This window comes from Nasonia vitripennis, chromosome 4 (genome assembly GCF_009193385.2).
Source record: "Nasonia vitripennis strain AsymCx chromosome 4, Nvit_psr_1.1, whole genome shotgun sequence".
Classification (NCBI taxonomy): Eukaryota; Metazoa; Arthropoda; class Insecta; order Hymenoptera; family Pteromalidae; genus Nasonia; species Nasonia vitripennis.
In genome coordinates, this window is record NC_045760.1 from 19622228 (window position 1) to 19644224 (window position 21997).

General features: G+C 52.3%; 1 protein-coding gene across 1 annotated transcript; it reads left to right on the forward strand.

Moving 5' to 3' along the window:
- Positions 1 to 379: 379 nt before the first annotated feature.
- LOC100116221 (homeobox protein B-H2) lies at positions 380 to 20444 on the forward strand. The gene is made up of 2 exons (XM_008215000.4): positions 380 to 1837; positions 19005 to 20444. The coding sequence occupies exons 1-2, from the start codon at positions 778 to 780 to the stop codon at positions 19370 to 19372; spliced, it is 1428 nt and encodes a 475-aa protein (XP_008213222.1). The 5' UTR covers positions 380 to 777; the 3' UTR covers positions 19373 to 20444.
- Positions 20445 to 21997: the final 1553 nt, after the last annotated feature.

Genomic DNA, 21997 nt, shown 5'->3' on the forward strand with positions numbered 1-21997 from the left:
CCCAGCCATCCAAGTAACGCATCCAATCTCCAGGAAACGCACGCGCGCATTTAGCAGCACGTCCTCTCTCCGCGAAAAGCTTTCTCTCCCTCGCCGGCCGTGCGTGTGTTGGAGAGAGTCTCCCGACTCCCGAGCGATGCACACACATACGCGCACACGCACACACCGAGTCCCCTCGCGCGAGAAAAGCAGCAACGGACGTTAAGTACTCCTCGTAAAAATTCCAGCCGCGAAGCTCGCTCTCGAGTCGTCATTTTGGTAGTGGTGGGTGTCGCCTGGGCAGGCTCCGCCTCCCCGGGGCTCTGCCGTCGGCCCCATTAGCCGAGCGGCCGTCTTTGATCTCGCGCGCCGCCGTCCCTCTCCCGGGCAGCGCTGGCAACGCCACCGTACCGCGCCCAGCGCCAGCAAAACTCTCGGCCAGCGTCAAAGCACTCCGAGTCACAGGACCGCGCTGACTTGCTTCTCTCGCTCGCTGCAGCCTCGGAGCCCGGTTTTTCTCTCTCTCTCTCTCTCTCTCTCTCTCTCTCTCTCTCTCTCACTTGTTCAGTCAGTCTCTCTCTCTCAATCTCGCGCTCAGCAGCAGCAGCCGACGATCTCATCTGTGTACTCTCCCGCGGACTATGTGTGCACGAGTGAGGAGGGACAGCGAGCTGTAGGATGCCGAGCGATCGTTACAATGTAGTGCGCGCTACAGTGCGGTGGTGTTTTCGTTGTTGACCAGCTCGCGCGATATCGGCCGAACTCGAGCAGTACGAGGAGACAGTACACGCGGTAAGGATGTGCAGCACAGAGATGACGGAGGCCAGCGCGTACACGATGTCGCCGTCGACCGCCTCGTCCAGCGGGACGAACGTGGGCTCGCCGCGACAGCCCCAGCCGGCGAACAGCCTGACCTCGCCCCGGCCGCACCAGCAGGAGCACGACGACGAGGACGAAATCTCGGTCGGCTGCCCGAGTCCTCTGCCCCTCGTCGTCTCCAGCAGCGTCGTCGCCGCGACGGTGCTGGCCCACCAGGACGACGAGCAGCAGCAGCAGCGCGAGGACTACAGCGACAGGCTGAGTCCCCTGCGCCGCTCGTCCTACTCGGAGCCCGGCCTCGACGACGAGGACGACGCCGGCAGGTACGAGGAGAGTTACAGGCGAGGCCTGACCTCGCTCCGCGACGACGACGAGAACGACTGCCGACGCGGCTCCGCGGCCCACGGCGACGACTACTTCAAGCCGCTCAAGAGGCTCAAGATGGTACAGCAGGCTCAGCAGCAGGCGCAGCAGCAGGCCCAGCAGCAGTCGGACGAGGAGGAGGAGACCAGCCGGGAGGCTGCCGCGACGGAGCGCGGAGTCAAGTCGTTCAGCATCTTGGACATCCTGTCGCACAGGCCCAAGGCGAAGATCGTCCGGCCGTGGGACACGACGGAGAGCAGCCTCGCGCAGCAGCAGCACAGGCACCAGCAGCACCAGCAGCACCAGCACCACTCGGCCGGCGCGCGGGACCTCTCGCTGATGGGCATGTCGCTGGCCTCGATCTCGGGCTCGATAAGCGAGCCGCCGCTCAGCAGTTCCTCGTCCTCGGGCCGCAGCTCCGTCTCGGACTCGGGCAGTCCGGACCCGCTGGTGCACCACCACCATCACCACCACCACGCTATGCACCACCACGGGCTCCACTCGGCTATGGGGCACCCGGGCATGCAGGCTCAACAGCAGCAGCAGCAGCTCAAGAGGAAGGGCCAGCAGCAGCAGGCCGGGCACAACGGCAAGCGAACGCCCGGACAGGGCAGTCCGCTGGACGCGCTCTTCCAGATGACCAGCAAGACCTTCGACGCCGGCGAGCACAGTCAAGGTAGGCTGAATTTTCCCCGCATATCAGTGGTGTCAAGCTCGTTTCAGTCGATGCGCCGGCCAGTATATATAGCTACATAGCGGCTGTAAGAAAATTATTTTCACGTCGATTAGTACGTATAGGGCCGACGATGCCGAGGCACAGCGTTTTTTTCCCCGCGACGAGAACAATAAACCGAAACTCCTGACGCAGACCGAGCCGGGGCTCATTACAGCGGCCCGCCGAGTTTTATTGTTCACGTGCTTCTCAAAGGTTCCGCTGCGCGCACGTTGTACTCCGGAAAGCTCTAACGAGCCGGCTCGGAAAGTGTGAATCGTTTTTTCTCCCGCTCGTCTTTCTTTACGAGCGGCCGTCGGTCCCAGTTTTCCGTGAATCTCGGAGAGCGAGCCGTACCTGCGCCTGCACGACCGGGATTAAAAATTTGCGCGTCTAACGGGCCATCGTAAACTTATACAAGGCTCCACGTGGATAAGGCGAAGCGAGGCGAAGGCTGCGCGGGAGGAAGACCCTCGTGATCGGCTATTGTTTACGACACGGGCTTCGGCAAATCGCTTTACGAACCGGCGGCGCACGAGTGTCGCCTCCTCGATTACCGCTTCACAATCGGCTAATAATGCCCCGTGCTCACGAAGGAGCCAGGTATGCCAGGTTTTTCCGAGGCCTGATTTCAATTTTTTTCGCTATAGCCGTGGCGGGCCCTCCTCCTTATTTCGAGAAAATCATAAGAGATGCTTGTACGCGCGGTACATTATTTGCATATGGCGTGCAGCGAGCGACGGCCCGCGCTCTCTGCGCTTGTGTGTATTATAATGCACACGCTGCACGCGCGCGGCGAGAGTGTCGCGCGAAGCTTCTGATGTGCGGCGTCGCTGCTCCTCGCTTTATTTTTTTAGTGCTTCAATGGCAGTCTGGGTTTTACGAGGCCGTTTACGGCTGTCCGGCGTTGGGCAATAGGAGTTTAATAACCGAGACGTGTTTTCAGTAATATGCGCTCTCTCTCCGAGGCAGGAGGAGGAAGTCATTGGTAGCTTTCCTCAAGATCGACGCGCACAGATACGGCGCGTAAACAGTAATCGGAGCGCTCGCGCGCGCTTTCGTATTTTACAGTAGATTAATTTTTGCCGGAAAAACTGGAGGTGCCGAAATATGCATACGTACGCACGCGTATAATACGGAGGATAATTTGGCTTTTATGGGAACGTCAGAGAGCGGCGAAGTACAAAGCGAGGCGCGTTCACACGCGGGGCTATTCATTCCTCTCTTCCTTTCTCTTCCTTCCTCTCCTTCATTTTTTTCTTCCTCGCTCCCGACTCTCGTCCTCCTTTATCCGCCGCTGATTTCCCATTTCATGATGCGGTCGCGGAAATCGCGATATTGAATTGAATTCGATACGTGTTCCATTATGCGGCCCGCGCGGGATTCAAATTAGATTATGCATTATGCCGCGCGCGGCTAGAGATCGACCCTGCGCGCGGATGCACCGGACAATCGCTCTCGGGTCATCCCACGATATCCAGCCCGGTAGCCTCTCACGTAGTCGCAATTTGTTTCTGATTATTGTATATACTGCAGCCACGACCCTCCGTCTTTGTGCCAGCTCTTTCTTTCTTTTCTCTTATTTCCTTCGCTTTCAAAAGAAGCCTCGAAGCTGCGTAAATTAGCCGAATATCGGCAGAATAAATTACGCGCCGTCGCCGCCTCCGTCACATTAGCGCGAGTGCTGGAATTGACGTTCTTAAGTAGATTGATGTTTAAGAGAGAGAGAGAGAGAGAGAGAGAGAGAGAGAGAGAGAGAGAGAGAGAGAGAGCGAGGAATGCTAATTAAACTGTCCGACTGTTTTCTATATCCCGAGATGATTCACTTTTTCTTCTCGAAATTACATTTGCATTTTATGTCGTACAAATCAAGAAAAGAGCCGGCGCCGCTCTTCTATTTTTCGCGCTCGAAATTTACAACACTCGATAACGCGATGTTTTTGTTTTCCGTTTCAAACGCGCGCATTTCACGAGCAATAACGAGAGAGGGAAGTGAGCGAACGACCTGTTATCTTCAATTAGAATGACGTGTCAAAGTCAGGAGCCCGCAACGTGTAATTTCGTTAAACTCTTTTTATATCGGCGACGTGCACGAGCACATACATGCGCAAAGCCTGTACAGCGCGGGCAATGCATAACGAGCGCGCGATTCAGCTCCGCCTCGAGCTCCGGGCTATCGATCTCTCGCTCGAAATAAACGTAACGCGTCCGTCTCTCGAAAATCACTTTCTACTGCGGGCGAAAGACACTTGTGCGACGGAAAGCAGCAGCAGCGCTTTCCGAAGGCCATTGACGAATCTCAGGTTTCCGGGGCACTCGGGTCAAGTTGTTGTGACAGTTTGCCGAGCAAACAGCGGCGGCTCCACCCGCCGGAGAGGATCGTGTGCTTTTTACACGCGGCGGCGCTGCGGCTCCTGCTGTTAAGTGGCCTCGTCTACTTTCCAAACAACTATCGATTTTGAGAGCCGGAGCCGACGCTACCGCTCTTACGCGTTTTCGGCTTTTATCTCTCTCGCTCTACCTTCATCTCCGCCGCCGCCGCCGAGCGTGTGTACCCGCGGCGCTTCTTGTTCTTATTTGGTGCAGTGGCCCTATAAAAGCTGTCTCATTACTTCAAAATTACAGCGTTTCCAGGGCGCTGCCGCGGCGCCGTTTATAGCTTTATTTTTTTACTCGCGCGCTACTTAGCAGTCCATGCAGATTTTCAAAGCACATACTGCTGAATTTGGATATATATATATATATATATATATATATATATATATATATATATACACGCATGCTTGCAAGAATCGAAGGAAGTCGAGGTAATAAGGGCGGGAGATTGGTAATTAATTCGCTCGGGATTCAGCGGGGAGCGCCATTATGGGGCAATAAAGGCTCGTCGATGAAAACGATATCGGCGCATATTTGTCGAGGCTCGCGCGGTGCGTCCCAAGGGGGCTGCGACAAACTGAGACGGATAGCCGGTATAAATCTCGGGGGCCGCGTATAAATCCTTCTTTCTCCCGGCGACATAAATACGACTTAGTCCGCCGCCCGCGATTTACGGCTAATTGAGAATTATTCGCCGGGCGCCGATAGAGAGAGAAGAAGGAACCGGATATTGACGAACTCGATCTTCAAAATTATCACCTTCTCGTGCGCTCGAGTCGATTGATTTTCGCGTGTCCGCTTTGAAAAGAACGCTCGCAATAGAGCTGTAAAGCTTCACAGCCATTGTTTCCTCTTGTCCTCTCTCGCGGTCGGCTCGGACTTCCGTCGCGCGCGCGAACGTCTTACAATCTCTTTCTCAGCGTGTCCCTCGCGTGCGCAAACATCTCCCGCAGCGCGCGTGCGTGTGTTCCAGTTTTTCGGCTGTTATAAATGCAGGCTCCTCGGCGGACACAAGGGCGAGGCTGTGCAGCGCCGATGGAAGAAAGAGCGGAGCCGCTGCTGCTCCACCACGCGCGCTTTTTTCTCCTTCTCATGCAAATCTCCGCAGCAGCTTTATGCTCGTGCTAATTGCCGCTCGGGAAAGAAAGGTGTTAACGACGCAAGGCGAAACGGAGATGTTGCTGCAGCGGCAGAAAAGTATACGCCTCTGCGCGCGCACTTTCAATCGGCGCTCTCGGCAAAAAGAAGAGGCGACGAAGAAGACGAAGACGAGAGAGAGAGAGAGAGAGAGAGAGAGAGAGAGAGGGGCTATTTTTACGGCTGCGATCATTCGAGCACGCAAACGACCTGCGCGAGCGCACGCGAGTATAGCGTGAGCTGCAGGTAACGACGCATACATCCTTTATTTTCGCGCGTGCGCAACAGCGCTGCGAGTGTATGTGTGTGCGAGTGTGCGAGGCGGCGACGTTCGCCAACGAGATAAGCGCGCATACGGCGCCGGCTACGTACAGTCTCTCTCTCTCTCTCTCTCTCTCTCTCTCGCGCGCGCGCGCGCGCGTGTGTAGGAGCCGGAGAGAGGGGATAAGAGAATGGGTGTAGAGCCTTCCTAATCGATCCCCGAGTGATTAGCGCGTTAGACGTGACATCCTTTCTCCGTGGCGGCGGCGTCGCTCGCGCGCCTCTGTTATAGCATACAGCCATGTTTGCCCCGGATTAATGTTTCATGGACATGAACTTTACACTTGTCACGTCCTTTAATTAGACTCCCTCTCGCGCTCGCTAATTCGCGCGCGAGGCTGAATTATATATATTCGGGCGCGACGCGGCTGAAAAACTTTCGAGACTTTTTTCTTCGCCTTTTTAGCGCCTGTGTGTTCTTCGTTCATCGTTACCAGTTGCCAGGACAACGAGATCGGAACACACAGACAGGATCGGAAAGAACCCGGTAGCTGGGCGATTTTTCGGAAATCTCTCGATCATCGCGTATCAAAAACTCGTATACGCCGCAGAGGCCTGCGGGCAGAGGCTCACTCGATTTTTTCTGGCTCCTCCGACAAAAACGCGCAGGATACTATGAATCACGACGCTAACACGGAGCCGACAAAGGCTTACGACCGCCGCCGCCGCCGCCGCCGGTGAAGTAAGAGGGAGCAGAACTCTCTCGCCGCGCACCAACACACTCTGGGCCACATATGCGCCTGTACACACACGCGCGCACGTACCTGTGCTCTCGCGAGCGTTTACACGTAAGCAACTATATTATACTCGCATTAGCCAGTCATGGCTTCGACCTAGCCTCCGCCGACTGGAATATAAATAATGGACGCGGTTCTCTATAAGGCGAGAGAGAGAGAGAGAGAGAGAGAGAGAGAGAGAGAGAGAGAGAGAGAGAGAGAGAGGACGAGGAGAGAGATAATGGGCCGCCGGCTATTTTTTCCTCCATTTTTCTGGAGCCGGAAAGAAGCTGCTGCTGCTGCTGGTTATCACGTGCAGCGGCGGCGCAACTGGACCCCTGGGATCTTGCGCGGGTCCAGTTGCAGGATGAGCGAGGAGAAAGCGCTGGCCATACCAGCAGGAGCGGGAGAAAGACGCTTTTTCGGGGACGACTGCCGCGCGTGTTTTCTCTTTCAAACCGCAGGCTCCTTCTTCGAGAAAACGCCTCCGGTCGTCGCGCTGTTTACTGTAAACACTATATTACACGCTTTCCGTACGTTCACATGGAAATATAGGAGCGTAATTTTTCGTTCGCTCGCGAGCTCAATTAACGAAACGAGAGCCTCTTCGCGCACAATGCATCGGCGGGCAGCGAATAGAGATGTTCCCTGCGTCTCAAAATTCTATTGTTGTGGTTTTCTGCCGATTCTCCGAAGGCCGATGCATTTCGAAAATAATAAACGAAGGAAGCCAAACTCGTCGGCGCTTCTGGCGTACTGTATTATCGACAGAAACGCACACCGGCGGCGGCGGCGCGGAGCGAGCTATATAATACGGTGGTTGTTGCGCGCGCGAGAACAGCTGTCTCACGCACGCGATGAATAATATTCCTCCGCAGGATACATACTTTTTGATTAAATTAAACTCTTAATTGCTTCGGCTCGCATAATTTATTGTCCCTCGTTACGCCGTTAATGGCTTCCCTCTCTCGCTCTCGGGACTTTTCAAGCGTAGAAGAAAAAAATAAAAGAGCCGCTACCGATCAAAAATGTAACTCGATAATTAATCAGCTCTCTCTCTCCCTCTCTCTCTCTCTCTCCCTCTCTCTCTCTCTCTCCCTCTCTCTCTCTCCCTCTCTCTCTCTCTATTTCTCTCTCTCTCTCTCTCTCTCTAGCAGTATTAATAAATAAGTATGGAGCCAGCGTCGAAGCTCCGTGACTGGCAGAAAATGGCGCTCGCGCGGATATAAACGCGATTAATTAACATGGCGCTCATTGTATGTGTATAGAATTGCCCAGATGCGTTTTGCACGCGATGCTCGAAACACGTAAACGTATGCGTCCAGCGCGTAACCAGTTGGTATAACGATTCCGATAATTCGACTACCGCTCGCGCGGCATCGAGTCTCCGTAATTGCTGAGATATTTATTAGCGAACGCCGTAACTATACACACGCGCGCGCAGAATCGTCGCAACAACAACAACACGCAGCTCGGCCGCGCCGCAGAGAGGTCATGATAAAAATTAGCACGCGGGAGACGATTGGATTCGCCGCACGGCTAATTCAATTAGTCGTGATCTTCGAACCGCCCCTCCTTTGCCATAAGCGAGTTAGCGCGAATTAGCGCGAGTGGGGAGTACGTGTACAGAGTGGACGGACAGCGAATGCTCATATAGTGTACCAAGAGCCGACGGAAAAAATCGGCCGAGCCGGGCGAGTATCAAAAGGAAACGAGCGCCGCTCTCTCGTTAAGCTTAATGGCTCCTGATTAAGCTGCCGGCGAGCGGCCAACTCTTTCTCGCTTACGCAATTTATTCTCGGAGCTGCTGTTGCCGCCGCCGTAGCCCGCGACGACTTCATTTTCGCGCGCGGAACTCGCGCCTAATGCGACCCGTTTGTTGCGTGTGCGTACCATTATATCTCGATCTTCGATTTCTATAAGTTCAAGTATAATTAGTAAGGGCCGGGAAAGTTTTAGCTCGATCTCATCGTGAACCTGAGCGTAAATCGTGATCAGCCTTGAGAGTTATTTTCGGTCTCGTTATGAGGACCGAGCATAATTAATGCACGATTCTCTCGGGGAGACGGAGATACGGCGCGCACTAAAATCGAGGCGTAAATCACGCCGCGGATATATTGCCGTTTGTCGCTCGTCGTCGATCAATTAAGCCGCAAAGCCGCGTGACCGAATAAAATCGTCTTTAAATTTCCGACTCGGCTTTTCCTACACGCGGAGCGCCGCTGTATAATGTAAACTTAGGGAGAGAGAGAGAGAATAGCCGAGATGAGCGTCTTTCGGGGGGTTAACGAGTACACACGCGGCGGCGGCGGCGGTAGGTATTATACACACACACACACAGAGCGGGCGGCGTCCCGTCGGGTAACATTATAATAACGAGACGTATCGAACAAGCGGGCGGCGATATTGAATTTCGCCCTTAAAGAGCCGAGAGAGCTGGAGAAAGAGCACACATGATCCTCATTATATACGTATAGTCGTTTCTCGATCGTTAGCGCGCGTCTTGGCGTAATCATACTCGCTGCGGCTATACACGGCCTTTTCGAATTTCGCGAGTTATAGAGCGGCGGCGGCGGCAAGGACGCGAATCACATATAATGCGGCTCTAAGCACTTTATTTGGGCTCGCGCGCTCGTTCTCCTTATTCACGCATCGCGACAGCGGCCTTACACACGTACGCTCTATAGCTAAATGGAGAGCGAGCAATTTTCTCCGCAGCTGCGGGGCTTCCAGAGAAATGACTTTCTATAAGATTGACGCTGCGCATACACGTGTACGTGTAGACGCGCGTTCGCGGTAATCGCGTAAAAGGGCAATATCGCTGCGCGGACTTTTCAATTCCGGGAATCGTTCGCGTTAAAAAAGAAAGGAGATTCCCGATCGGCGCAAAAAAGAAACGCAATCTCCGCTTACGAGCGAGCCGACGTCCCTGTCATTGTTGCCGGGAAGTTTGCCGAGGCGAAAATGAGCTTGGGCTTTCGGGCGTGAGCCATATACACTGTACACACTGGAGGGCTTGACGCAAGGGGTGGAGGCTGCTGGAGAGACGAGGACGCATTTCGCCGCTGGGAAATCGCCTGGAAAATGGAAAAGCCAGTCGAGCCGCGCGTGACAAACGACACGCTCCGTCTACGGACAATTTACACGTCGGTATTTTCACGCGCAAACTGCATACTATAAACTCTCCCGCTGAAGTTCGTTGCTGTTGTTAAGGGGACTTTGGACTTTGGCGAGAAATTCATTTGTTTAAACAAATGCGCCGCGTATCCTATTTCCCGCGTGTCTCGAGTTTAGAAAACGCAGTTCTCGTCACCACGTCGACCATAGCACGACCCGTACACGTACTTCCCGCGACTCTAATTGAGTCAATTAGACAGCGAGAAACGAGCTACGACCGATGCCAATACTCTGCCTCGCCGCATCGAGCATGTCAACCGGTGGCATTATTGCTTAGCCTATATTTTCCGCCGCATCGATCGCGCCTAGGTGCGAACGGTAATGATCGTCATCAGAGAGAACGGCCAAGAGGGGATCGGGTGCGCTGGACAAATCGACAAAGAGAGAAGAGAACCTTCGGCCGGCCAAACGAGGAGGAAAAATCGAAACCGATGTCTGCATATAGCGAGAGCTATAAGATAATGCGCGATGGAGTTATTATTTCCCCGCAGCCCGGCCGGTGTGTGCATAATCACTTTTATAAATTATGACCACGTCCGAGCGCGCATACGCTACTTGTCTCTCTCTCTCTCTCTCTCTCTCTCGCTCTCTCTCTCTCCCGCTCTCTCTCTCTCTCTCTCTCTCTCTCTCTCTCTCTCTCTCTCTCTCTGTTTTCCGTTTGAATATAGCGCACGTGTTTTAAACAAAAGGCGCGACCGCGCGTGAAAAATGCGGATTCCTGCGAAGGAGGAGGGAGAAACGCACGCGCGTGTGTGTGTTTGTATTTGCGCAGCGACGAGGGCTCAGTGTCGCCGGGAGAAACGATTTGCTCTTTTCGCGCCCGATTAAGCGGGCAATCTGTGCGCGCTGGAAGCAGGAGGGCGACACCCTTGTTGCAATAACCCGCTGCGATTCTTCCTCGTCGCTGCCCGCTCTCTTTAAACCTATTTTCTCCGTGATAGGTTCGCGCCTCTAACTCGAGCGGGGATTCGGCATTCCTCGGTTTATCTAACGACGCTGCATTCTTCTCGAGATTTACGCAGCCCGCCTCGCGACAAAGAGGGATCGGTTCGATTTTTCGTTCTTCCGTATAGTTCGTCCTCAAAGCCATGCAATAACGTGACAGTAAACAGTCGGGAGAGAGAGAGAAACGGGTGATCTGTTCGTAGTCAGAGAGGAGAGATGATAGGATGGGCGGCGCGTTTGACGGCTTATCTTAAGTTTCCTCCATCTTGACGTGCGGCTAATTTGGACGTGAGTGCGCGCGAGAGCCCGGGTGCCGCACGCGCTTCGAGTGCTCGATATAGAGCGAGCGGCACTTTCGAATTTACGGCGAAAACAAACAGCCCCCTCCTCGACTTATAATGCTACACCATGCGAGCGGGTTTTCAACTAAAATTCCAGGCGAGCCTGCCGCGAGCGCGAGAAATGAAATGCGCCCGGGCGACGAGAGATTTGCCGCCGGTGAGCAGTGTTTCTACGGCTCTGCTTTCTGAGAGAAAAATGGAGCGACGATTAAAGCACGGTCGTCCGGGAATTTCGTCTGCATTTAAAACATTGGGCGCGCGAGCATACCACATTGATTCGAAACGAACTAAAACGACGATGACCTCGGCGCTGCAGTGTCGCGCTTGCACAAGCCAGCAAATTAGGGTATAGATTTTCTGTTTACTCACGTCAAGTGGCGTATTTAATGGAATTTTCGAGTGTTTTTGTGCCGCCGCCGCCGGCTCTATTATAGCATTCAATTTTCGTGAGCTCGGGGCTCGCTCGGCAAAGTTGCAAAGTCACAATTTCGTCTGCGATGGCGGCTCTACATGACGAGAGCGCGCAGCAGTCGTCAGTCGGCTCGAGAAAATTAGTCATGCTTCCGACTGGTCTGCTCTCCGGCTATAATCACGGAAGTGGGGTGCCTAGTCTCTTGGAAACTGGACACCTGCTAATGCCGAAGATTAATTTTTCTCGAGGCGCCTGTGTAATCGATCGAAAAGTCGATTCGGATCGCCTCCTCTACAAACCTAATGTCCTTCGAGGCGTCGCGTGCTCGGTTCGGGGAAAAAAACGAGGCGACTCGGTTAATAGAAATCCCGGTAATTTCGGCGGTATTTTCGCGTCGGCGCGTGAAAAGCCGAACGATACACCCAGCCCGTAGTTTAGAGTCCCTTGAAATTAGGCATCTGCCGCGACTCGGAACAAACCGATTCGAAGATTGAATTTAATCTGTTGGAAAGGCGTGTAGAGAGCTGAGAGAGGGCTGCTGCCGACGATGACGCAACGGTAATCGCTTCGCCACGGCGAAAAAGCACAGGTGGCGCGGCTGCGGATCGCTTCTTCGCTTCTCGTCGTATTATATAGCATGTGCATGCGCGAGCTCGATACTCGGACGCCTTTTTTTCAATCGCTGCACGGTATAGATGTATCGGTGCAGGTGAATTTGTAGATGCATATCAAATTTTCGGCGCTACGGAGACTCTGACCAGCTTCGGGCTGATTCCGAGCAAACATCGCACTCCGTCAACACCCGAGAGCCGATAAGGAAACGCGTTTGCGCGTTTGGATTCGCGAAAAAAATCCTGAAATTAGTCCATAAATAATAGCGAGCGTGACACGCGCACTCGCTGATGTAATCTAATCCGCATCCATTTCTCTTATCGAACAACCGGCCGAGTAATAATTCCACGTGGCAGCACGGAGCTGTATAGCAGCGTATAATACGCATGCGCTCGCAGCGAGAGCCGAGCTATTTGTGGAAGTCCATCCGAGCCGAGAAAGAAATTGAAAGAGATAGTCGAGACTGCGGCGAGAGCCGCGCGTCGGCTACCGTTTGGTAAATCTAAATAGAACGGGGCATAGGCGGCGACGCACACACATGCACCTTTCTTCTCGTGTCGGCGGCTGTGGCAGCCGCGCGCGCGAAAAAAGGGAATTAAAGCCGCGTTTAACAAATGCATGTTGATACAGCTGCCTTTGTGCGCCGATCTCCGAGCCGAAAAAGCAGCCCAAGGCTCCTCTCGCTCGCTCGCCGACGCGCGGTATTTCATACGTACCTTTCCTCCTTTTCCACCTCCCCCCGCTACGTGTAACGCTTAAATCGCTTTACACGCCATATATCATCCTCGTCGATTGCTAATTCCCTCTTGTGCGCGAGTGTACTATAAATTACCTTGCTAATTTTATCATTTTTCTAGAGGCGCGCGCGCACCTACGTACGCTCTTACAGTGAACATAATCTGCGCAAGAGTCCCCGCGCCGCTTTTTCCAAAACGAGCGTCTTTTAATCTCGAGATCGGCGGATATACACTCGCAGCGTGACACGCCCGGAATCCAGCGCGCAGCGAACGGATCGGCGCGCGATATTGCATCACGTACAGTTCGGCTTTCAAATGCTCAGTTAATCCCGCTTCCAGCTCTCTCTCTCTCTCTCTCTCTCTCTCTCTCTCTCTCTCTCTCGCTCTCTCTCTCTCTCGCGCGCGCGCGCGCGCATGCGAGCCTCGCTCTTTTTTCCCTCCTTTCGGGCGTTTTTGTCGCGCTCTCTCGTTAACCCGAGCCGCGGCAATTATAGCACTTCTCGAAAACAGCCTTTTTTCCCGCGACTTTCTTATCCGCGCGCCAGAGAAAAAGCCGCCCACGATCGGCGCGCCGTTTTTGCCGCGTTGGTCTTCGATGCCGCCCGAGAGAACGTAATTGAATTCTCATACAAGCGTGCGCTCTCGTCGTTGCGACACGTCGGATAAGCTTATAGAAGATGCGAAGAAAAAAGCCGATTCAAAAATCGAGATGGAGAGAGCGAAAATAATTCCCACCCGAGTACCCGGAATCCGGGGCTACTTTGTTCCAAATACACTCGTCGCGGCAGGCGTAATAAACGACTCGCGATAAATCAACGAACAACAACGTTAAACGTGAGAAAAAAATCGTCGACTCTTACATAGTGGTTCGAAAGAGCCGCGAGTATTCCGCAGCCCATCGCGGGCGAGTAATTAGATCTGTCGTCCTGGGGCATTTGTCGAGCACACCCGCCGCCTCGCGTCGTTTCTAAATTAAAACTGCAGCGCAAGGACGGCGAACCGCTCTCTCTCTCTCTCTCTCTCTCTCTCTCTCTCTCTCTCTCTCTCTCTCTCTCTCTTTCACTCACTCGGCAGCGTTTAGCTAGAAATTTAATCCGGCGAGACTCTCTTGGATATTACGCTTTCAAAACGCAAACATACAGCTGTATTAACGCTTTACGAGCGTGAAGGCATTGAAAAGCGAATAACGGAAGAGCGAGAGAAACCAGTCAGTCAGCGCGCGCTCGCTCGGCATGAGGGAGCGAGGACTACCGGGCCAAAAACTGACAGGTGCGATCCGCTTCTGGTGCGCCCAGTCGCGTCTGACGCTCGCGGGGGGAGGGACTATCAATTTTCTCAGCTCCGAAGAGTGAGAGAGAGCCTCTACTCATTCGTGTAATTAATATATCACTCCCGGGTCTTCCCTTTTGTTTGCCTATTATACGCGCTGGACGTACCCTCTCGGCCGTTGCGCGCGCATTTTTCCCTGCTGCTTCTTCTTCTTCTTTCTTTCAATTTTGCGTGCCTTGCTCGGCGCGGCGCCATTTGCATGCGCGCAATCATTATAAATCAGGCCGCGCGCGGCTCGATTATTAATAATTGTTTATCGCCGCGATAAAACTCGCCGACGAGAATTTCGGAATCCCCGTCAATTTGTTCGCGCGCTGCGTTTAACGAGCGAGGCGAAAAATCCTGGTAACGAATGCTATAGAGTGAGACATTCCGATGACGTTTGCTGTGCCGCTGTGAAACCGTCGAGGAGAGCCGTGGGGATAGTCTAATTGCAGAAGCGACGACTCGACGGCCCGACTAATGACCGGTGAAGACACACTCGATGACGGCTTGGATTTTCCAAGAGACGCGTGTAATTTTCCGCAGGCTTACTGCCTGTGTACGACTCTCCTGGGAGGAAGGATCTTTCCTGCGCGAGGGGAGAAGCGAACTACGGATTGACGTTGACGAATCGCTTCTTAAAAATCCTCCATATGTGTGCGACTAAGCGTTGACAGTTTCGTGTTGCCGATTTGTGGACAACGACATTCAAACGTCGATTAGGCAAAACAGTCTTTTTCTTTTTATCCCGCGACTAATAGCAGCGCAAATTAGAACCGAGTTACAAATGCTCCCGTCAGTCGTCGGCTCGCGCGATATCTAAATCTCGCGAGCCGATCCTCGAATTCCCGGATGATCATCAGCCGGCGATACGCGGAAACTCGAGAAAGAAGCGTTGAGTCTTGTTTCGGTAATTGCACTAATCAGCGGCACGTGGCCACATCTCCCGCCGCTGCTACATGGTATACGCATCTCTCGCTCTCTCTCCCTCCCCCTCTCTCTCTCTCTCTCTCTCTCTCTCTCTCTCTCTCTCTGCGTTATGTATAGCGCGGTGGTCGGATGAGGGACCAAAATAGAAGGGTTGGCTGCGGCGAGGTGAAAACAAGACGGAAAAAAATATTCGGGGAAAGAGGTCGCAGTTAATAGGATCACAGAGGCGAGAGCGACTCTCGTACTAAACGGCCCTTAGTACCGGCGCAAATAAAATAGTCAAAGGCTTCTGCATTTAGCGGAGTAATTACGGCGATTCTTTGAGCTCTACGCGCTGTACAGCTTCGTGTGTAGTGCAGGCTCGCGTATCATTCAACGTTATCGAAAATTTCGAGATCATCGCGCGCAAGCGTATAGGTGTCGGCGGACGATGACAGACAACAAAATGATCAATAAAGTAGAGCCGGAATAGAGAATCAATAGTGGCATATAAATTACATCCTCACCCGAGATCCCAAACAGATCCGAGCGTGCGCGTCTCGTTGATTGGAAAAAACGAAAATTGTTTGTGTCGAATACCTGTTAGGTGTGAGTAAATACGAATCGCTCGATTAAGCGGTCGGCCATAAAATACGGCATTAAGGAGTGCGATAAAAATTTCGTAAGGCAATAATTAGAGTCGAAAGTGCGTGAAGATTAGTGAGTAGCTCGCTCTCGCAGCTCGCACCGCCGGCCAACTGTTCTCTATATTACACACGCTCGCGGACACGGGAAAGCCTACCTCGGACCACCCGTGCCGCTCACGAGCTATCATTTTTATCGATGAGCATCAGCATCGTAATATCGGTGCGGCAACGGAGAGAGAGAGAAAGAGAGAGAGAGAGAGAGAGAGAGAGCCTAAGGCTCAACACCTCCGAAATCACCAGGTGGGAATAATCGACGCGCCGCGGGACGCCCTAATGAAGATGGATCCGGAGAGCGAGAGAGTCGAGTGTATTACGCGCACGTATACAGCTCTTCTTCCTCCTCGCGCCGAAAACCTACTGGCGTAGTAGCTGTGCCGCCCCTTTTTCCCTCTTGGAAAATCAATTTGGCGCGAGAGCTCGGGAAAATTTTGGGCCTTTTTGGGAATGTCGTTTTTCTTTCTCGGTATAATTTAGACGTTTATGCCTCTCTACGGCGTTTCCGTCGATCAGGAAAATTCAAAGCTCATTTCCCGTATCCCAAACTGTAATATAGCGCTGATTCGAGAATGGGTCCAGGAAACGATGGACGATCCTGCGTTGCGAGTTACGGAACGTCTCTTTTCCTTTATTTTACGCGGCGTCACAGGTGCAGCTAATGATAGTTCCTAGATGTTTGCTCGGCTGCTGATTTCACAGAAATAGAAAGACAGAATTTATTTTTACATCCGTTGTATTTCAGTTTTACCGACGGATCTACGAGCCTCAACTGCGTTTTGCGAATCGAAAAGGTAACGGGCTCGCATCGATATCCCCGATCGATTATATACTGCTAATATAACCATAGGATTCGATTGAACGACTAGTCGTTACATAAAAAGCAATGGCACTTCTGTGCCCGCGCGCAACTAATTTATGAAAATTTATGTCGCGCACAGCTCTGGGAGGCCATGTTTGTTAACTGTGCCCATGACATCACTCGCTATATGCTAAATTACCGACGCCGAAAAATTCTTGTATCATAGCGAACGTCCCGACGACGCGAAAAATTAATCGTAACTGTTATATTATACCGTCGAAATTAAAGAGGCAGGAGTTCGCAGAAGCATCAGAGGAGCGACAAGTTTGTCAAAACCGTCAAACGCTCGATTGCTCCGAAAGCGTCTTCCCTCTTCCTTCTCAATATTGTGACTCGTGGTTTCCGTAAGACGATCGCTGAAATTTTTCTCAAACTGTCTCTCTTCCTCGTACTTGCAGACGCGCGGGGGTGCCTTCTCTGCCGGAAAAACCGGATGCGATTGACTAATCGAAAAGCCGCAGGGACGCGCGCAGCCCGTGTCACTTTCCGGTCGCCGCGGGTGGGGAGTCGATACATAAATTCACGTCGGAGACTCTACTCCTGGGCCCGAGGTATGTAAGTGCTCCAGTTTCGGAATCACCCGCCAAGCGATTTGTGGCCCGACCACCGAAAATACACCGCTATGTCCCTCCGGTAGGGCCGGGGCTCGAGCGCGATAATACGGATTTTTACCAACAGCTCGTAAATTCGTCTCCCCGACAAATCGGTGCGATTTCGACGAAACGTCTCCCGGGCACACAGAGAGTCACGTGCAGCGAACGCGATATCGGATATACTTTTCCAGCCGCTGCGCGCGTGTGTTTGTAGGCTGTGTGTATCCGATCGACCAGTTCCCCGCGTCTCGCTCCAAAAATCAGCGCTCGCTCGGGCTTCTAATCGGAATCGGAAAATACTTGTATACCCGCTTCGTTAGTCGCGATCTACTGTACTCCTTTTCCTGACAAATAGATCGAGAATCAAGAGAGGGACGGAATATAAAAATTTGTACATACCGGGGGGGAAGCGGAGGTGGGGTGGGTAAGAGGAATCGAGAGGCGAGCGGCTTTTGAACGCTTCGGAGTTGCGAAAAGAGCGTCGGCGGCGAATTCGTGAACATCAAACGAATTAAATCTCCGCGGAGAGTCGACCGCAGAAACTAATATCTCAGCGCCTCTTTTCGTTCGCTCGCTCTCTCGCTCTGTGCTTCTTGTTTGGCTCTCTTCTTGCTGCAGTAGTCACCACCAGCAAAATGGACGCTACCGCTGCCGCCACTTACCTTCTCTCTTTCTCGCCCGACACCCTTTTTCTGCCGCTTACCTCGCTACCGTATATAGTCTAATAAAAGAAACCGGCGAGGGAAGGAGAGGCTCTGCTTCGACCGAAAATATTTTTGCAGTTTGAGGTGTCACTCCGGGCCGACTCGTTAGCTCTCCGCCGCTTATGATTTGAAAAGCACTATAACGGGCCTCCACCTTCCTTTTTCAATCATCCTCATCGTCATCGGCCAAAGAAAAATCCAAAGGAGGGTGTATACTTATCGCTCGCGCCGGCGAATCTGCATATTATTTTGGCGCGCCGAGCCGCGTGCTTCGATTGTGCAAAGCTGCGCGCGCAAGAGAGAGAGAGAGAGAGAGAGAGAGAGAGAGAGAGAGAGAGAGAGAGAGAGAGAGAGAAGCAGCGCGAAGGATCGATTCCCGGCGTCGTCGCGGCCAACTCTTGCGCGCGACTGTACCGTAGGTTGCGCGCAGGTGTGACCGATGGCGGCACTCTTTGATACATCGACGACTGGCTACTTTGTCCGCGCGCTCGCTCGCTCTTCTCTCTCATTCTCGCCGATTGCGCCGCACTCGCATCGGCCTTTATTTTTAGCGAGGTGCGCGCGACGCTCTCGGATTTGTTTATATTATTACGTCGAAGAAAGCGCGGCGAGAGAAAATTTTCGAAATTCCCTGGCGCGCTTTTCACACGGCCGGCATCGCCGGCGTCTGCTGGAATTTCGTGTGATGGGTCCGGAACGAATGTGTAATACGACTTTTATGGGGTATCCTCTCTCGACATTTTGAGATGCGCCTGATTTGTGGCGCGCGCTCTCTCGCTCGCCTTTGCATACACAAACGCCGCGCTCCGAGAGGCAATACGCCTCTGCTGCGGCTGCTGCTGCGGCGCGTATAAAAATTTCAAAAAACTTGTACGCGCCGCGCGCGAGCGGCTCTCCTTTCTTCAAATAAACTTCGATAATAAACGCCAGTGCCACTTTTTACAAGACTTGTAAATAAAGCGCGAGCGCGCTTTACTTCGCCGCCGCCAAAGGGCCTGCGACGTGTGTACCGCTATTGTGCGCGCATGCGGCCGACGTAACTCGGCGCGACTTTTAAATTGCTAACAGCGATAAATTATACACACACGCGGGCGATGCAATTTTACAACTCATCGTGTTCCCTTATTTTTCCATATCCGCCAGTTGACACGCTGCGCGCGCGTAGTATAGTAGCGATTTTTAGCCGTAGGCAAGAAAAAAGAAGGAGACTGAAACGAGGTTGCTTTCGAGCCAAGCGGCTATGACTCGGAGACTAATAAAGCCGTTTTCTTTTGCAGAGCAAGCGAATCACCTGAACCTGTTCAACAACCGGCAGCAGCCGAAGAAGAAACGAAAGAGCAGGACGGCCTTCACGAACCAGCAGATCTTCGAGCTGGAGAAGCGGTTCCTCTACCAGAAGTACCTGTCGCCGGCGGACCGCGACGAGATCGCCGCTCAGCTGGGCCTGAGCAACGCTCAGGTGATCACGTGGTTCCAGAACCGTCGGGCGAAGCTCAAGCGAGACATGGAGGAGCTAAAGAAGGACGTGCAGACGGTCAACCCGCTGCTCGTCGCCCAGCACCACAAGACCTTCCTCGAGAACGTCCAGGACCTCGGGATGCTGAAGAAGAGACCGCTGCCCAGTTCCATGGACGACAAGTCCTAATTTTACCGTCTATAACTACGTTGGTGTTATGTTTGTCGAAAGTCTGAGTTGTTGATGCGAGTCATGTGCTCATGATTATAGCTATACTCTCGTTAGGTGTCGCACACGTCGTGTATTTATGAATTTTGTAAATTCTTTCTCGAGGCCAGAGCGAGGGACTACGGAGCAGAGTATTACCTCTGGGTATTATGTGGGCCGTCGCCGACCGGGGAAACACATTCCTATATGTAGATCGCGAGAGAATCCCTCCGACGGCGGCGGAACGCGCAACACTGACTCTTACCAATAGTTTCTACGTAGGCGCATCAGGGCTCGACTGTGTGTGTGCGTGTGCGTATATAGTTTCTCCTCTTTGTAAATATATGCTGAGTCGTCGTCGTCGTCTCCTTCTAGTGTTCGATGTTTCATGTGCGAGCGAATCCGCCTGCATCGAGAGAGCCACTACTTCATTTTCATATTCTGCCACATCCCCCTCTGCAGCTACTCATCTCTCTCTACCGGTTATAAATATATATACTTGTATGTGTATCATAGTGTAATTATAAAGTCGCTGTCCACTACGTCGAGGATAATAAATTATTAACGAAAAATCCTAGTGTGTAAGTTCTACTGCGATGAGTGTGAAATGAAAAAAAAAAATAACGATTAACAAAAAAAAAACACGCGGAACAGCCGTCCGGTTTGGCTGATGTTGTTTTTTTTCTGTAAATAGACTTTGTAAATATACAATAGAGGTACAAAGTACATATCCTTCAATGTCCAGTAAGTTCTCGAAAGGAAGCCGCATCATTCTCATTGCGCCTAGGCAAATTAAACTAGAGGATATCATTGTATTCAGACGAAGAAAATAGAAAATAAACAATATGTGTTGTGTACAACGGACATAGAGGCCGCGCGCATCTAAGTGATATACGATATTACGCGGGCACTGCAATATAATTCCCCCCTTCAATTGTCAGTTTAACTAGGGAGCTTTACGATTTTCTAAGATATGTACATTTCAATCTGCGGACTAAAGTATAATGTGTATAGTGACCCTAAATAAATGGGAACATCATCTTAAACGATACGATATTTTTGTACGTCTTCTGTCTTTACTTCTCCCAATATCCCAAATCTTGATCTCAACTACATAGACAAGTTTCGGCACCACCTCTTTTAAAATACAAAGTACGCGGCTTGCCGTACAACGTGGCAAAATTCAGCTGTAGCAAATTTATTTTTCACGCAAAGCGGAGGACATCCAAAACAAGCGCAGATAAAAAAGCCCCGATATAGGGTCAACAATCAGCGAAGGTGACAAGATCTTTCAAAGTGATATCCGAGGGTTCTCCACGCTTCGGGGCGAAAATCATTTGTAGCCTTTTTACACTGATATCCCGATGCGAGAGCGACGTCGGACGCGTCAAAAGGCCCCCGGATTTTTCATTCTCCTCATCTCGTCGCGTCGTCGTTGTCGTCGCTGCGCAAGTAAGCGAGGTAGAAGCCAGTTCTGGCCCTGTCCCGTGTGCGGTCGCGCAGAGCGAATGACAAAGGCCGCGCCGCGGAAAGGGTCTCGCTCTCGGCCGAGCGACGAAAGGCGCGAGATGAAAAGAAATTATTCGCCCAAAATAGCTTGCGCTCCTTCCGAGAAGCTTTTTGAAGCGCGCGCGCGCGGCCTGGTTTACACAAAGATATAATTTATTAAGTTGCGGCTATTACGTCGTGACGAGTTCATGCGGCCTCTGGCATTCGTCATAACGAACCGCCTATGTGCTCCGGGTGGCTATACCTAGTTTCCGTGTACATCGACTCTCGTCAACACACACCGCGCGCCTTTCAACTCGATGCAAATTCAAACGAAGATTCGCGGAGTCTATAACTTTGAGCCTTTCCCCGATAGCGGCGGCTCTGTGCACACACGCTTTCGGCCGTTGGTTTGCATACGCCGAGTATTTACACGTGGAAAGCCTTGTACTCGAAGAGGCTTTCGTCGCGCGTGTGCGCGTAAAAAAAAATTAACGTTCGATCGTGCGAAGTCAGTCAAAAGCAAAAAGAAATAAATATACTATCGCAGCTCTAGTGTGCGCACGTGCTGCAATTCGCGATGAAAAATTCAGCCACGAGCGCTAAACTCCTACAATAAGGCATGCAATTCTCACTGCGTTTGAAAAGTGTGCAAAGCTAAGTGCAATATTGAGACACGTGTAATAATAACTCGTCTGCGCGACTTGCAACTAGTCTCGTTAAAAGTTACCGCGGCGGACAGTTGCGAAAGGAGGCTTAGTTTGCGCCGCACGTGTGTATACTTGCACTGTGCAGACGCGGATCAATGTCGACTGGCTGCAGTCATTGGCATATAATGTATATCGACGAGGTTGGCGGAGCGCGCGCGCGGCTCGTCTCTCGGTAATATATGAAGCGGTAGCCAGCGCGCCGCCCTGTAATTCAGAGGCCGCGCTACATTCAAATAAAGAATCCGTAATGGCGATGATGAGCAGCGGCAATTTCCTACCCGCGCGTCCAATACATCAACCTGCGCGATCTCATCTTGTCGAGCAGGATCGTTTATTGTGCTCTCGCGCGAGTGCGGCATTATATAAATTCGCTGATTGCAGAACTGCAGGCGCGCTGCCGGTGCGCGCG

What these genes read in the sequence shown, in the direction of transcription:
- LOC100116221 (XM_008215000.4), top strand. Translation starts at nt 778, where the DNA reads ATGTGCAGCACAGAGATGACGGAGGCCAGCGCGTACACGATGTCGCCG. An exon ending in CGCCGGCGAGCACAGTCAAG is followed by an intron (nt 1,838 to 19,004) that starts GTAGGCTGAATT and finishes TTTCTTTTGCAG; the next exon opens with AGCAAGCGAATCACCTGAAC.